This window comes from Pipistrellus hanaki (assembly GCF_964339955.1).
Source record: "Pipistrellus hanaki genome assembly, contig: scaffold_53, whole genome shotgun sequence".
Taxonomy (NCBI): domain Eukaryota; kingdom Metazoa; phylum Chordata; class Mammalia; order Chiroptera; family Vespertilionidae; genus Pipistrellus; species Pipistrellus hanaki.
In genome coordinates, this window is record NW_028182281.1 from 104596 (window position 1) to 119459 (window position 14864).

The window sequence follows — 14864 nt, forward strand, 5'->3', positions numbered from 1 at the left end:
GTGTGGCTCAGTGGTTGAACATCCACCTCTGAACCAGGAGGTCAGAGTTCAATTTCTGGTCAGGGCACAGGCCTGGGTTTCGGGCTCGATCCCCAGTGTGGGGCGTGCAGGAGGCAGCCGATCCATGACTCTCTCTCATCATGAATATTTTTACCTCTCTCTCCCTCTTCCTTCCTCTCTGAAATAAATAAAAATACTTTATCAAACGAAACATGGAGTTATACGCTGTCTGCTGTGACTGTCTTCCTTCACCTGACACAGTTCTTTCAGACTGGGACTGAGCAGCAGGTGTCAGAACCTTATTCCTTTTCAGAGCTGTTGCTGAGAGGAGACAGCCCAGGCAGTGGACATGGGTGCACAGCGGGTTGTGGTACCCAGGACCCTTCTGCCTGCCCTATGGGACCTCCCCGCCGGGCACCCGATGCCCACGCCTCCGGTTGAGGACTCTCGCCAGGAAGGGGACAGGGCGCTGGGTTTGGCAGCCACTAGGAAGACAGAAGCCGGTGTTGGTTCCTGGGGATGCACCAGGCACGCCGCATGGATCCCGGCTGAGGGGACGGACCTGAGTCACATCTATGAGGAGGTTAGTGATGCGTCACCCCCAGGAAAGAATGGCACCAAATATACAGTTGGCTACAGGGACACAAGTTTTATTAAAAGAAATTCAGTTATTTTTTACAGAAAGAGTGGAAGCAGAGGAGGAAGGAAAGCCTCATAGTGGGGTGGGGGGCGGAGAAAGAGGGCGTGGCCAGGACAGGCCAGGGCCCTGGTGGCTGAGGAGCCAGGTGCCAGCAGCCCTAAGCCATCACTCAGACACGCCCTGGCTGTGCAGGGTTGTCCATGCATCTCATCCGCTGGGAGGGGCAGGGAATGGCCACACACCAGCCAGGGCGCAGTCTCGGTTGTCAGCTGGAACCTGCCTCCAGGCACCTCCAGTGACCAGGACTCACTGCCCTTGAGGGAGGAGGAAAGAGAAGGCCAGGAGCGCTGAGTGCAGAGGGGGGCTGAGCATGAATGAGGGGAAGGAGGAGGTTGAGGTGCAGCAGGGAGGACCTGATTCAGGGGATCCCCAAACACTGAGACCGAAGGTCTGGGTTCAGAGCCTCAGATCTTGCACTGGCAGCAAATGGGGGCACAGCAGGGTTTGCAGCAGCAGACAGGCTCACAGCAGGGTTTGCAGCAGCTGGACTGGCAGCAGCAGGGTTTGCAGCAGCAGACAGGCTCACAGCAGGGTTTGCAGCAGCTGGACTGGCAGCAGCAGGGTTTGCAGCAGCAGACAGGCTCACAGCAGGGTTTGCAGCAGCTGGACTGGCAGCAGCAGGGTTTGCAGCAGCTGGACTGGCAGCAGCAGGGTTTGCAGCAGCAGACGGGCACACAGCAGCTGGAGCCACAGCCCCCCTTGCAGCCTCCACAGCTGGAGCCACAGCCCCCCTTGCAGCCCCCACAGCTGGAGCCACAGCCCCCTTTACTGCAGCTGGAGCAGGAACAGGCTGGCACACAGCAGCACACGGGCTTACAGCAGCAGACGGGCACACAGCAGCTGGAGCCACAGCCCCCGCAGCTGGAGCCACAGCCCCCGGAGCAGCCACAGCCGGTCATGGTTCTGGTGGTTGAGGGTGGAGCAGGTAGAGGAGCAGGTGGAGAGGGAGGTGGTGAGGTGTGGAGCCTCCTGGGTGGGGGGCCTTTATATACCCCGGGGTCAGGGGTCAGGTGAGATGCTGGGCACTGTTATTTCCTTGTGTCTGGCCCATTTCCTCCGGGTCATGTTGTGTTTGTTTTGTTTGTTGTGAGTTTCCATTTCCTGGGTCCACGAGCAGTTTTCTAAATGTGGCCTCTGCCTGTGGTGCTTCCCTCTGTAAATTCAGACTGAGCTCCTTTGGCTCCTGGGCCCCGTGCTGGGCTCCCCTGTCTTGCTCTTTGGTTTGAATCCTCGTCACTGGCAAGGGAGTTTTATTCCCGACTTGAAAATGCATTGGTAGTTATTTCTGTGAGTAAATGTATCAGGTGTGAGATGGGATGAAATGGTTTGTAGTTCCACCACCTCAAAGCTACCAGACCATCTTGTTAAATTTGTGAAACCACCTTTTGAAGCCCTTAGCCTTCTGTGGCCTTAGCTGCCCGCCCCTCCCTCTGGTCAGCGTCTTCCTGGAACGGGTCCACGCCGCTCTCTCATACCTGGGCCCACACTGCCTCCTGGGCACTTGCTGGTGTAAAAACCCCGCGGGTCACAGACAGAACTGGAAGTTATTTCCTTCAAAGCCACGAAAATAGCTTGAATGGATCAGACACAATCTGAGGAGCCATCATCTCTCAATGCACTTTCATTCTCTGGACAATAAATTTTACCTCCCCCACCACCCTCACCCCCGAGATAAAATGTACATCCAGTGACATGCACGTATTTGAAATACACAATCCCACAAGATTTGCTACGTGAACTGATGTGGCCACCACCCCATTTTTCCTGAGTTTTTGTCTTTTTGTTGTGTATTTGCTGGAGTTCTTCATAAATTCTGTGCCATAAAGTGTTTTGCTCTCTACATAATTATATATTATGTATAATATATTGCATACTATTATGCTAGTGCTAGAGGACCGGTGCACAAAATTCGTGAACGAATAGGGTCCCTAGGCCTGGCTAGCGATCATGGCTGATCAGGTTCCCCACCTCCCCGCCTTTCCCTCTCCCCCTTCATCTCTCCCCCTTCCCTTGCTCCCTCAGCTGCAGCTGGTCATCCACCATGTTCCACGCTGCCCCCTGGTGGTCATAGCAAGTGTTCAAATTCCCGTTCTGATTGAACTCCCAAGGGGACACCTTGCATAGTGTGTGTGTGTGTGTGTGTGTGTGTGTGTGTGTGTGTATAATGTAATTATATAAATTACATACATGTTATGTACAATTTTCTCCTATTATTTGATTTTCCTCATTGTTAATTAATAGCATTTTAAATAATCCTCATCTGAGTATATGCTCATTGATTTTAGAGAGAGTAAGGGGGAGAGAGAGGTGAGAGAGGTAGAGAGAGAGAGAGAGAGAGAGAGAGAGAGAGAGAGAGAGAGAGAGAGATGGGTTGCCTCCCGCATGTGTCCCGACTGGGGATCACACTGGCAACCTTTTGGTGCAGGGGACCATGCCCCAACCAATGGAGCCACTGACCAGGTTTCATAGCATCTGTAGCAGGAAAGCACTTTTAAATATATATATATATATATATATTATTGATTTTTTACAAAGAGGAAGAGAGAGGGATAGAGAGCTAGAAACATTCATGAGAGAGAAACATCGATCAGTTGTCTCCTGCACACCCCCCACTGGAGATGTGCCCGCAACCAATGTACATGCCCTTGACCAGAATCGAACCTGGGACCCTTCAGTCCACAGATCGATGCTCTATCCACTGAGCCCAACCGGTTTTGACCAGGAAAGCATTTTCTACATTTTCCTGACAGCCAGCCTCACATGTTTAGCTCTGACTGACGGGGTGCTTCCTCCAGGAGCCTCAGGTTTGCGTTTTGTGTATTTCCCCCCCAGATTTACAAGGTATGACTCATGAAGAAAATTTGTATCTACTTAGGTTGTATAGTGTGATGTTTTGATATATATACACATTGAGAAATGATCACAACAATCAAGTTGATCAATGTATCTATCACTTCACACAGTTACCCTTCTTTGTGAGAAACAAGATTTATTCTCTTAGCAAAATGGACATATTCAGTACAACCTTGTTAGCTGTAGTCACCAGTTAACAATAGATCCTAGAGCTTAGTCTTCATTCTGAATAAGTTCTGAAATGGAAACTTTCTACCTATCCTTCCCTCCCTGCAATCCCTGGCAACAATCATTCTATTCTTTGTTACTGTGGCTTATTTTATGTCATGCCTTCCAGGTCCACCTATGCTGTTGCAAATGGTAGGATTTTCTTTTTATTTTACTTTTAAATGTATTTTTATTGATTTCATAGAAGAAGGGAGAGGGAGACAGAGATAGAAACAAATGATAAAACATATGCCCTGGCCAGGAATTGAACCATGACTTCCTGGTTCATAGATCAATGCTCAACCACTGAGCCACACTGACGGGGCACTTTTAAAGGTTATCCAATATTCCATTGTGTAGATGCCACATTTTCTTTACCGTTATCTGTTGACACACAGTGAGACTGTTTCCACATCTCACGATTGTGAATAATGCTGCAGTGAACACTGAAGTGCAGTTATCTCTCGGGCATTAATTTTATTTCCTTTGGGCTTATACCCAGAAGCAGATGGCTGGGTTAGATGATAGTTCTATTTTTATTTTCTTGAGGAACCGCCATACTGCTTTCCAAAGTGGCTGCACCATTTACAGCCCCCAGCATGCCCAGGGCTCCCCGATCTCCACGTCCTCACCGGCACCAGGTGGTGGGGTGTGAAGAGCCATCGACAGGTGTGAGGTGGCATCTCACTGTGGCGTGCTCTCCAGCTCGCCGATAATTAGTGACACTGAGCATCTTCTCAGGGACCAGTTGGCTGTTCATACGCCATCTTTGGGAAATGGTCTGTTCAGGACGTCTGCCCATTTTTATTTATTTATTTATTTAAAAATATTTTATTGATTTTTTACAGAGAGGAAGGGAGGGGGATAGAGAACTAGAAACATCCATGAGAGAGAAATATCGACCACCTGCCTCCTGCACACCCCCTACTGGGGATGTGCCCGAAACCAAGGTACATGCCCTTGATCAGAATCGAACTCGAGACCTTTCAGTCCGAAGGCGGACGCTCCATCCACTGAGCCAGACAGGTTCCTCTGCCCATTTTTAAACCGAGTTAATTGGTCTGCTATTTTGCTGTTGAGCTGTGTGAGTGCCTTAATATTTTAGGAATTCGCTCCTCAGGGGCGATGTGCTTTGCAAACATTGTCTCCGACTCCCCTGGTGTGTTCACAAGGCTGCGTCCTGTGCTGTGTGGACGGACACCTGGTCGTCCGACGTGGCCCCGTCCCGCTCACTCGTGTTTGCATCGTGTGCCTTGGCTGTTGGTGCCAGAGCCAGGTGGTTCTGGCCAAGACCAAAGCCAAGGGCTTCCCCTCCGTCTTCCCGGATGCTGTGGGCAGCCTTGCATTGGGAGAACTGAGTTCTCTCAGAACTCAGCCCTCTGAGTTGGGCCCTTGGTCCCACTGCCGTGATGGGTGGTCTCTGCGTCCTCCTGTCTGTCCGGATAACAGGACGCTCCAGGTTCCTCCCGCCTGTTCCCAGCCCTTCCCAGAGAGCCAGTTTCCATTAGATACAGAAATGGTGTTCACCAAGGAGGCTCGGTGCTAGGAGTGCTCGCAGCCATCGGCTGGTCGTTTCTCCAGATCTTTAGATAACATACATCACAATGTCATGTTGATGCTTTTTAGAAAAAATCTTTATTGATTTCAGAGAGGAAGGGAGAGGGAGAGAGAGATAGAAACATCCATGATGAGAATCACCGTTTGGCTGCCTCCTGCTCGCCACACACTGGGGATTGAGCCCATGCCCTGACCAGAAATCAAACTGTGACCTCCTGGTTCATAGGTCGATGCTTAACCACTGAGGCACACCGGCTGGAATCATTTTGATGTTATTGAATCAAATGCAGAAGCCCAGGGTCTTCCCTGGCCTAAGAAGGCAGATGGCAGAGGCCTGGCCCAGGGACAGTCTGTCTCCACCAGATCCATGGCTGATAGGACGGGGATAAGGGGGTCCTGAGAAGGGGGAGAGGCATCCAGGAGTGCGGCCTTGTCCTGGAGGCGAGGCCTCAGCACCTCTCACCAATGACTCCATCAACACCAACCCCGAAGTCTGAATTATCGTCGGAGAGAATGGCGCCCAGGGCCCGGGAGGAGGCCGCCCAGGGAGTTCCAGGAGCAGGGCTTCGGCTCGTCAGCGATATCTGTATTGAGTCGCATCAACGACTGAAGGTCAAGCAGAGCGTGTGACGTGCAAAGCAGCTCCGAGGGCATCTCTTCAGTCCCCGGGTTCCCAGGAAGGTCCCCACAGCGGCATAGGCTCCGCATCCCCGCACGGGGCTCGCGATCCAGGGGACAGGCTCGAGTGTGACTCAGGAGGAGACATGTCAGGTACATGGACATTAGGGTGGCTTCTAGTTAGGAACAAGCAGCCATATCAGGGTTCATACTACAGGGGGTGGGGCGTGGGGGGGTGGGAGGTGGGCCTGAGTGAGATTTTGAAGTTAGCAATAAAAGACAGGTCACAGCTGGGAAAGCTGGGTTAGCAGGGGTCACCTGAGGTGGGAGGTCAGAGCCTCAGATCTTGCACTGGCAGCAAACGGGGGCACAGCAGGGTTTGCAGCAGCTGGACTGGCAGCAGCAGGGTTTGCAGCAGCTGGATTGGCAGCAGCAGGGTTTGCAGCAGCTGGATTGACAGCAGCAGGGTTTGCAGCAGCAGACAGGCTCACAGCAGGGTTTGCAGCAGCAGACAGGCTCACAGCAGGGTTTGCAGCAGCTGGACTGGCAGCAGCAGGGTTTGCAGCAGCAGACGGGCACACAGCAGCTGGAGCCACAGCCCCCCTTGCAGCCTCCACAGCTGGAGCCACAGCCCCCCTTGCAGCCCCCACAGCTGGAGCTACAGCCTCCCTTGCAGCCCCCACAGCTGGAGCCACAGCCCCCCTTGCAGCCTCCACAGCTGGAGCCACAGCCCCCTTTACTGCAGCTGGAGCAGGAACAGGCTGGCACACAGCAGCACACGGGCTTACAGCAGCAGACGGGCACACAGCAGCTGGAGCCACAGCCCCCACAGCTGGAGCCACAGCCCCCGGAGCAGCCACAGCCGGTCATGGTTCTGGTGGTTGAGGGTGGAGCAGGTAGAGGAGCAGGTGGAGAGGGAGGTGGTGAGGTGTGGAGCCTCCTGGGTGGGGGGCCTTTATATACCCCGGGGTCAGGGGTCAGGTGAGATGCTGGGCACTGTTATTTCCTTGTGTCAGGCCCATTTCCTCGGGGTCATGTTGTGTTTGTTTTGTTTGTTGTGAGTTTCCATTTCCTGGGTCCACGAGCAGTTTTCTAAATGTGGCCTCTGCCTGTGGTGCTTCCCTCTGTAAATTCAGACTGAGCTCCTTTGGCTCCTGGGCCCCGTGCTGGGCTCCCCTGTCTTGCTCTTTGGTTTGAATCCTCGTCACTGGCAAGGGAGTTTTATTCCCGACTTGAAAATGCATTGGTAATTATTTCTGTGAGTAAATGTATCAGGTGTGAGATGGGATGAAATGGTTTGTAGTTCCACCACCTCAAAGCTACCAGACCATCTTGTTAAATTTGTGAAACCACCTTTTGAAGCCCTTAGCCTTAGCTGCCCGCCCCTCCCTCTGGTCAGCGTCTTCCTGGAACGGGTCCACGCCGCTCTCTCATACCTGGGCCCACACTGCCTCCTGGGCACTTGCTGGTGTAAAAACCCCGCGGGTCACAGACAGAACTGGAAGTTATTTCCTTCAAAGCCACGAAAATAGCTTGAATGGATCAGACACAATCTGAGGAGCCATCATCTCTCAATGCACTTTCATTCTCTGGACAATAAATTTTACCTCCCCCACCACCCTCACCCCCGAGATAAAATGTACATCCAGTGACATGCACGTATTTGAAATACACAATCCCACAAGATTTGCTACGTGAACTGATGTGGCCACCACCCCATTTTTCCTGAGTTTTTGTCTTTTTGTTGTGTATTTGCTGGAGTTCTTCATAAATTCTGTGCCATAAAGTGTTTTGCTCTCTATATAATTATATATTATGTATAATATATTGCATACTATTATGCTAGTGCTAGAGGACCGGTGCACGAAATTCGTGAACGAATAGGGTCCCTAGGCCTGGCTAGCGATCAGGGCTGATCAGGTTCCCCACCTCCCCGCCTTTCCCTCTCCCCCTTCATCTCTCCCCCTTCCCTTGCTCCCTCAGCTGCAGCTGGTCACCCACCATGTTCCACGCTGCCCCCTGGTGGTCATAGCAAGTGTTCAAATTCCCGTTCTGATTGAACTCCCAAGGGGACACCTTGCATAGTGTGTGTGTGTGTGTGTGTGTGTGTGTGTGTGTGTGTATAATGTAATTATATAAATTACATACATGTTATGTACAATTTTCTCCTATTATTTGATTTTCCTCATTGTTAATTAATAGCATTTTAAATAATCCTCATCTGAGTATATGCTCATTGATTTTAGAGAGAGTAAGGGGGAGAGAGAGGTGAGAGAGGGAGAGAGAGAGAGAGAGAGAGAGAGAGAGAGAGAGAGAGAGAGAGAGAGATGGGTTGCCTCCCGCATGTGTCCCGACTGGGGATCAAACTGGCAACCTTTTGGTGCAGGGGACCATGCCCCAACCAATGGAGCCACTGACCAGGTTTCATAGCATCTGTAGCAGGAAAGCACTTTTAAAATATATATATATATATTATTGATTTTTTACAAAGAGGAAGAGAGAGGGATAGAGAGCTAGAAACATTCATGAGAGAGAAACATCGATCAGTTGTCTCCTGCACACCCCCCACTGGAGATGTGCCCGCAACCAATGTACATGCCCTTGACCAGAATCGAACCTGGGACCCTTCAGTCCACAGATCGATGCTCTATCCACTGAGCCCAACCGGTTTTGACCAGGAAAGCATTTTCTACATTTTCCTGACAGCCAGCCTCACATGTTTAGCTCTGACTGACGGGGTGCTTCCTCCAGGAGCCTCAGGTTTGCGTTTTGTGTATTTCCCCCCCAGATTTACAAGGTATGACTCATGAAGAAAATTTGTATCTACTTAGGTTGTATAGTGTGATGTTTTGATATATATACACATTGAGAAATGATCACAACAATCAAGTTGATCAATGTATCTATCACTTCACACAGTTACCCTTCTTTGTGAGAAACAAGATTTATTCTCTTAGCAAAATGGACATATTCAGTACAACCTTGTTAGCTGTAGTCACCAGTTAACAATAGATCCTAGAGCTTAGTCTTCATTCTGAATAAGTTCTGAAATGGAAACTTTCTACCTATCCTTCCCTCCCTGCAATCCCTGGCAACAATCATTCTATTCTTTGTTACTGTGGCTTATTTTATGTCATGCCTTCCAGGTCCACCTATGCTGTTGCAAATGGTAGGATTTTCTTTTTATTTTACTTTTAAATGTATTTTTATTGATTTCATAGAAGAAGGGAGAGGGAGACAGAGATAGAAACAAATGATAAAACATATGCCCTGGCCAGGAATTGAACCATGACTTCCTGGTTCATAGATCAATGCTCAACCACTGAGCCACACTGACGGGGCACTTTTAAAGGTTATCCAATATTCCATTGTGTAGATGCCACATTTTCTTTACCGTTATCTGTTGACACACAGTGAGACTGTTTCCACATCTCACGATTGTGAATAATGCTGCAGTGAACACTGAAGTGCAGTTATCTCTCGGGCATTAATTTTATTTCCTTTGGGCTTATACCCAGAAGCAGATGGCTGGGTTAGATGATAGTTCTATTTTTATTTTCTTGAGGAACCGCCATACTGCTTTCCAAAGTGGCTGCACCATTTACAGCCCCCAGCATGCCCAGGGCTCCCCGATCTCCACGTCCTCACCGGCACCAGGTGGTGGGGTGTGAAGAGCCATCGACAGGTGTGAGGTGGCATCTCACTGTGGCGTGCTCTCCAGCTCGCCGATAATTAGTGACACTGAGCATCTTCTCAGGGACCAGTTGGCTGTTCATACGCCATCTTTGGGAAATGGTCTGTTCAGGACGTCTGCCCATTTTTATTTATTTATTTATTTAAAAATATTTTATTGATTTTTTACAGAGAGGAAGGGAGGGGGATAGAGAACTAGAAACATCCATGAGAGAGAAATATCGACCACCTGCCTCCTGCACACCCCCTACTGGGGATGTGCCCGAAACCAAGGTACATGCCCTTGATCAGAATCGAACTCGAGACCTTTCAGTCCGAAGGCGGACGCTCCATCCACTGAGCCAGACAGGTTCCTCTGCCCATTTTTAAACCGAGTTAATTGGTCTGCTATTTTGCTGTTGAGCTGTGTGAGTGCCTTAATATTTTAGGAATTCGCTCCTCAGGGGCGATGTGCTTTGCAAACATTGTCTCCGACTCCCCTGGTGTGTTCACAAGGCTGCGTCCTGTGCTGTGTGGACGGACACCTGGTCGTCCGACGTGGCCCCGTCCCGCTCACTCGTGTTTGCATCGTGTGCCTTGGCTGTTGGTGCCAGAGCCAGGTGGTTCTGGCCAAGACCAAAGCCAAGGGCTTCCCCTCCGTCTTCCCGGATGCTGTGGGCAGCCTTGCATTGGGAGAACTGAGTTCTCTCAGAACTCAGCCCTCTGAGTTGGGCCCTTGGTCCCACTGCCGTGATGGGTGGTCTCTGCGTCCTCCTGTCTGTCCGGATAACAGGACGCTCCAGGTTCCTCCCGCCTGTTCCCAGCCCTTCCCAGAGAGCCAGTTTCCATTAGATACAGAAATGGTGTTCACCAAGGAGGCTCGGTGTTAGGAGTGCTCGCAGCCATCGGCTGGTCGTTTCTCCAGATCTTTAGATAACATACATCACAATGTCATGTTGATGCTTTTTAGAAAAAATCTTTATTGATTTCAGAGAGGAAGGGAGAGGGAGAGAGAGATAGAAACATCCATGATGAGAATCACCGTTTGGCTGCCTCCTGCTCGCCACACACTGGGGATTGAGCCCATGCCCTGACCAGAAATCAAACTGTGACCTCCTGGTTCATAGGTCGATGCTTAACCACTGAGGCACACCGGCTGGAATCATTTTGATGTTATTGAATCAAATGCAGAAGCCCAGGGTCTTCCCTGGCCTAAGAAGGCAGATGGCAGAGGCCTGGCCCAGGGACAGTCTGTCTCCACCAGATCCATGGCTGATAGGACGGGGATAAGGGGGTCCTGAGAAGGGGGAGAGGCATCCAGGAGTGCGGCCTTGTCCTGGAGGCGAGGCCTCAGCACCTCTCACCAATGACTCCATCAACACCAACCCCGAAGTCTGAATTATCGTCGGAGAGAATGGCGCCCAGGGCCCGGGAGGAGGCCGCCCAGGGAGTTCCAGGAGCAGGGCTTCGGCTCGTCAGCGATATCTGTATTGAGTCGCATCAACGACTGAAGGTCAAGCAGAGCGTGTGACGTGCAAAGCAGCTCCGAGGGCATCTCTTCAGTCCCCGGGTTCCCAGGAAGGTCCCCACAGCGGCATAGGCTCCGCATCCCCGCACGGGGCTCGCGATCCAGGGGACAGGCTCGAGTGTGACTCAGGAGGAGACATGTCAGGTACATGGACATTAGGGTGGCTTCTAGTTAGGAACAAGCAGCCATATCAGGGTTCATACTACAGGGGGTGGGGCGTGGGGGGGTGGGAGGTGGGCCTGAGTGAGATTTTGAAGTTAGCAATAAAAGACAGGTCACAGCTGGGAAAGCTGGGTTAGCAGGGGTCACCTGAGGTGGGAGGTCAGAGCCTCAGATCTTGCACTGGCAGCAAACGGGGGCACAGCAGGGTTTGCAGCAGCTGGACTGGCAGCAGCAGGGTTTGCAGCAGCAGACAGGCTCACAGCAGGGTTTGCAGCAGCTGGATTGGCAGCAGCAGGGTTTGCAGCAGCTGGATTGGCAGCAGCAGGGTTTGCAGCAGCAGACAGGCTCACAGCAGGGTTTGCAGCAGCTGGATTGGCAGCAGCAGGGTTTGCAGCAGCTGGATTGGCAGCAGCAGGGTTTGCAGCAGCAGACAGGCTCACAGCAGGGTTTGCAGCAGCTGGATTGGCAGCAGCAGGGTTTGCAGCAGCTGGATTGGCAGCAGCAGGGTTTGCAGCAGCAGACGGGCACACAGCAGCTGGAGCCACAGCCCCCCTTGCAGCCTCCACAGCTGGAGCCACAGCCCCCCTTGCAGCCCCCACAGCTGGAGCCACAGCCTCCCTTGCAGCCCCCACAGCTGGAGCCACAGCCCCCCTTGCAGCCTCCACAGCTGGAGCCACAGCCCCCTTTACTGCAGCTGGAGCAGGAACAGGCTGGCACACAGCAGCACACGGGCTTACAGCAGCAGACGGGCACACAGCAGCTGGAGCCACAGCCCCCGGAGCAGCCACAGCCGGTCATGGTTCTGGTGGTTGAGGGTGGAGCAGGTAGAGGAGCAGGTGGAGAGGGAGGTGGTGAGGTGTGGAGCCTCCTGGGCCGGGGGCCTTTATATACAGCGGGGGTCAGGGGGCAGGTGAGATGCTGGGCACATGGTCACTTCCTGGTTCCCGTTGTGCTGTCTTCCTGACACCTTCGGGGTTTTCTCATAACCACCTGGCGCTGTGCTCTCTTCCCTGGTCGCCTCTGTCAGCACTGCCCACATCCACTGGGTCCTTGGTCCTGGAGCAGCACTGAGATTGCCACAGACTCAGCCTCGGGGTCGCCCGGAGCCAGAGGCCCTGCTCACTCCTGGTGATGTCATCATTGCTGCCCCTTCTCTTGCTCTGGGGGCGCCTGGGCCTCTGCCCTGTCGTCTGCAGGGAGCTCCTGGCAGCACCACCTCTCATGGGGCTGCCTGGGGATTCTGCCTCCTGGTCCGCAGGCCCCTCACCTGGGACGGCTTCCCTGAGATTGGAGGGCTGGCTGAGATGGGGGTGTCAGGGCGTCACCCCAGGACTGTGCTGTGGGCCCCGTGCAACAGTGTGCTCCTGCCTCTCAAAGGCCTGCTCAGGGCCCTGCAGGCTTGTCTACCTGCCCACCCCCCAGGTGGCAGAGCTGACAATGAATTCAGGACGCCCAGGGGAACCCGGGCCTCAGAGAAACAGCAAGTGCTGTGTAAGTGTAAGCAGGTCCCAAGTATTACCTGGTGTCCATAAGCCCATGGACAGGGGACAGACACATGCTGTTCTTCCTGTGGCCACATGGTGTCGCCCATGAATCCTCCCAGGCACTGGACCGCAGGTGGGAAGGCAGACAGGAGGCCTGCTGGGTGGCAGTGAGCACTGGGTCCCTTCCCTTCCTTTCTCTCAGCCTCTGTCTGCTCACTCCTCAGCCACGTGAATTAGCAGGGTCACCTCTCCTCGTGAGGCAGGATTGATTCCACAGAGAGGCGTTCGCACACCAGGAAAGGGGTTGGCCGGGCGGGGAAACCATAGCAGCACAAAACAAAAACACGCCATTAAGGAAAACTGAAGATGGTTTTTACAAACACCATAAACTCGGCTCCTGTGTAAACACTGATCTGGTTTGGAGACTGAGGATTTATTTCCTCAACCTATAAATAACTCCGTAAAGCCCTAATTGGTATGGCTCAGTGGATAGAGCATCAGCCTGCGGACTGAAAGGTCCCAGGTTCTATTCTGGTCAAGGGCATGTACCTTGGTTGCAGGTACATCCCCAGTGGGGGGTGCGCAGGAGGCAGCTGGTCGATGTTTCTCTCTCATCGATGTCTCTGCTTCTTTCCCTCTCCCTTCCTCTCTGTGAAAAATTAATAAAATATATATTAAAAAAAAATAACTCCGTAAAGATGAAAGAGCCCGCCGGAAAAATGTAACTTAAAAAGAAGTCACCTTCACTGAGAAGAAATGGAAGAAAGAAAGGAATGCCCCTTTCCCGCTGTGCGTTCACACCGATTTCAAAATACAGTGACACGGGGCGGAGCGGGAGCAGCTGAGGTGCTGACAGTCGGGGGACAGTTAGCCACGCCCCTGGTGGGTGAGGCCACAGCCCTCGTTTCCATTCTGCTTCTGTAACGACGTGGATGGAAGTTCAGCGAAACCCATGGCATCCCCACAGAGACGGCGACGGAGTAGGAGTGCCGCTGGACCTCACGGAAAGCTGGGCCGCCTGGTCCTTGCGTTTCCCAGTTTCCTCTTCTGCACAAGCACGTGTGTCGGAGTCGGAAGCAATCGGTGTTGTTAATCGTATTTGAGAGGCTGCAGCCAGTTCAGGGGGCGTTTGGTTGGGAGGGAGTGGCAGCTGTAGGAACTGTCCTCTGAGGTCACCTGAGGGGAGCAGCGAAGGCAGGTGCTCAGGTAATTACAGGGTCCCGTGCGGGGAAGTGGCAGCGTTTAGGGATCTGACAGAGGAAATGTGGGCCTGGGCCAATGAGAGCCTGACGCCCAGCAAACAAACAGGCACATCCAGGAAGTCTGCACAGCAGGATGTGGGGACCCGGACTGGGGGGTGGGGGTGGTCTGGGCAGGTATATAAAGGCCCCCGGCCCAGGAGGCTCCACACCTCACCACCTCCCTCTCCACCTGCTCCTCTACCTGCTCCACCCTCAACCACCAGAACCATGACCGGCTGTGGCTGCTCCGGGGGCTGTGGCTCCAGCTGCTGTGTGCCCGTCTGCTGTTGTAAGCCCGTGTGCTGCTGTGTGCCAGCCTGTTCCTGCTCCAGCTGCAGTAAAGGGGGCTGTGGCTCCAGCTGTGGGGGCTGCAAGGGGGGCTGTGGCTCCAGCTGTGGAGGCTGCAAGGGGAGCTGTGGCTCCAGCTGCTGTGTGCCTGTCTGCTGCTGCAAACCCTGCTGCTGCCAGTCCAGCTGCTGCAAACCCTGCTGCTGCCAGTCCAGCTGTTGCAAACCCTGCTGCTGCCAGACCAGCTGCTGCAAACCCTGCTGTGCCCCCGTTTGCTGCCAGTGCAAGATCTGAGGCTCTGACCTCCCACCTCAGTGGTGGTGTGGATGCAGGGCCCAGGCTGTCAGCCCTGTGTCCAGGCCTCTTGACCTCCTGCCTCCATGACTCCAGTTGCTGATGTCGTCGTCTCCTGCCCGAGCTTCTGAAATGCATCCGTGGAAAGAGAGAACCTGGAACCACCTTCTCCCCACGGGACTCCAGTGGCTCATACCCACCTCTTCTCCTGGCTGCCCTCCTGCTCCCGACCTCACCAACATGCTCCAGAGCCCCCTAAC

General features: G+C 53.0%; 4 protein-coding genes across 4 annotated transcripts; 1 reads left to right on the top strand and 3 right to left on the bottom strand.

Moving 5' to 3' along the window:
* Positions 1–1104: 1104 nt before the first annotated feature.
* Positions 1105–1599, bottom strand: LOC311616080 (uncharacterized protein; the record flags this gene model as incomplete). The annotated part of the gene is made up of 1 exon (XM_084907296.1): positions 1105–1599. The coding sequence occupies one exon, from the start codon at positions 1597–1599 to the stop codon at positions 1105–1107; it is 495 nt and encodes a 164-aa protein (XP_084763422.1).
* A 4675-nt stretch (positions 1600–6274) lies between these two features.
* Positions 6275–6805, bottom strand: LOC311616097 (uncharacterized protein; the record flags this gene model as incomplete). The annotated part of the gene is made up of 1 exon (XM_084907324.1): positions 6275–6805. One exon carries the CDS (start codon positions 6803–6805, stop codon positions 6275–6277), a length of 531 nt encoding a protein of 176 aa, XP_084763450.1.
* A 4660-nt stretch (positions 6806–11465) lies between these two features.
* On the bottom strand, positions 11466–12095 carry LOC311616094 (uncharacterized protein; the record flags this gene model as incomplete). Its single annotated transcript, XM_084907322.1, has 1 exon — positions 11466–12095. One exon carries the CDS (start codon positions 12093–12095, stop codon positions 11466–11468), a length of 630 nt encoding a protein of 209 aa, XP_084763448.1.
* A 2155-nt stretch (positions 12096–14250) lies between these two features.
* LOC311616090 (uncharacterized protein) lies at positions 14251–14604 on the top strand (the record flags this gene model as incomplete). The annotated part of the gene is made up of 1 exon (XM_084907314.1): positions 14251–14604. One exon carries the CDS (start codon positions 14251–14253, stop codon positions 14602–14604), a length of 354 nt encoding a protein of 117 aa, XP_084763440.1.
* Between the last annotated feature and the right edge of the window lie 260 nt (positions 14605–14864).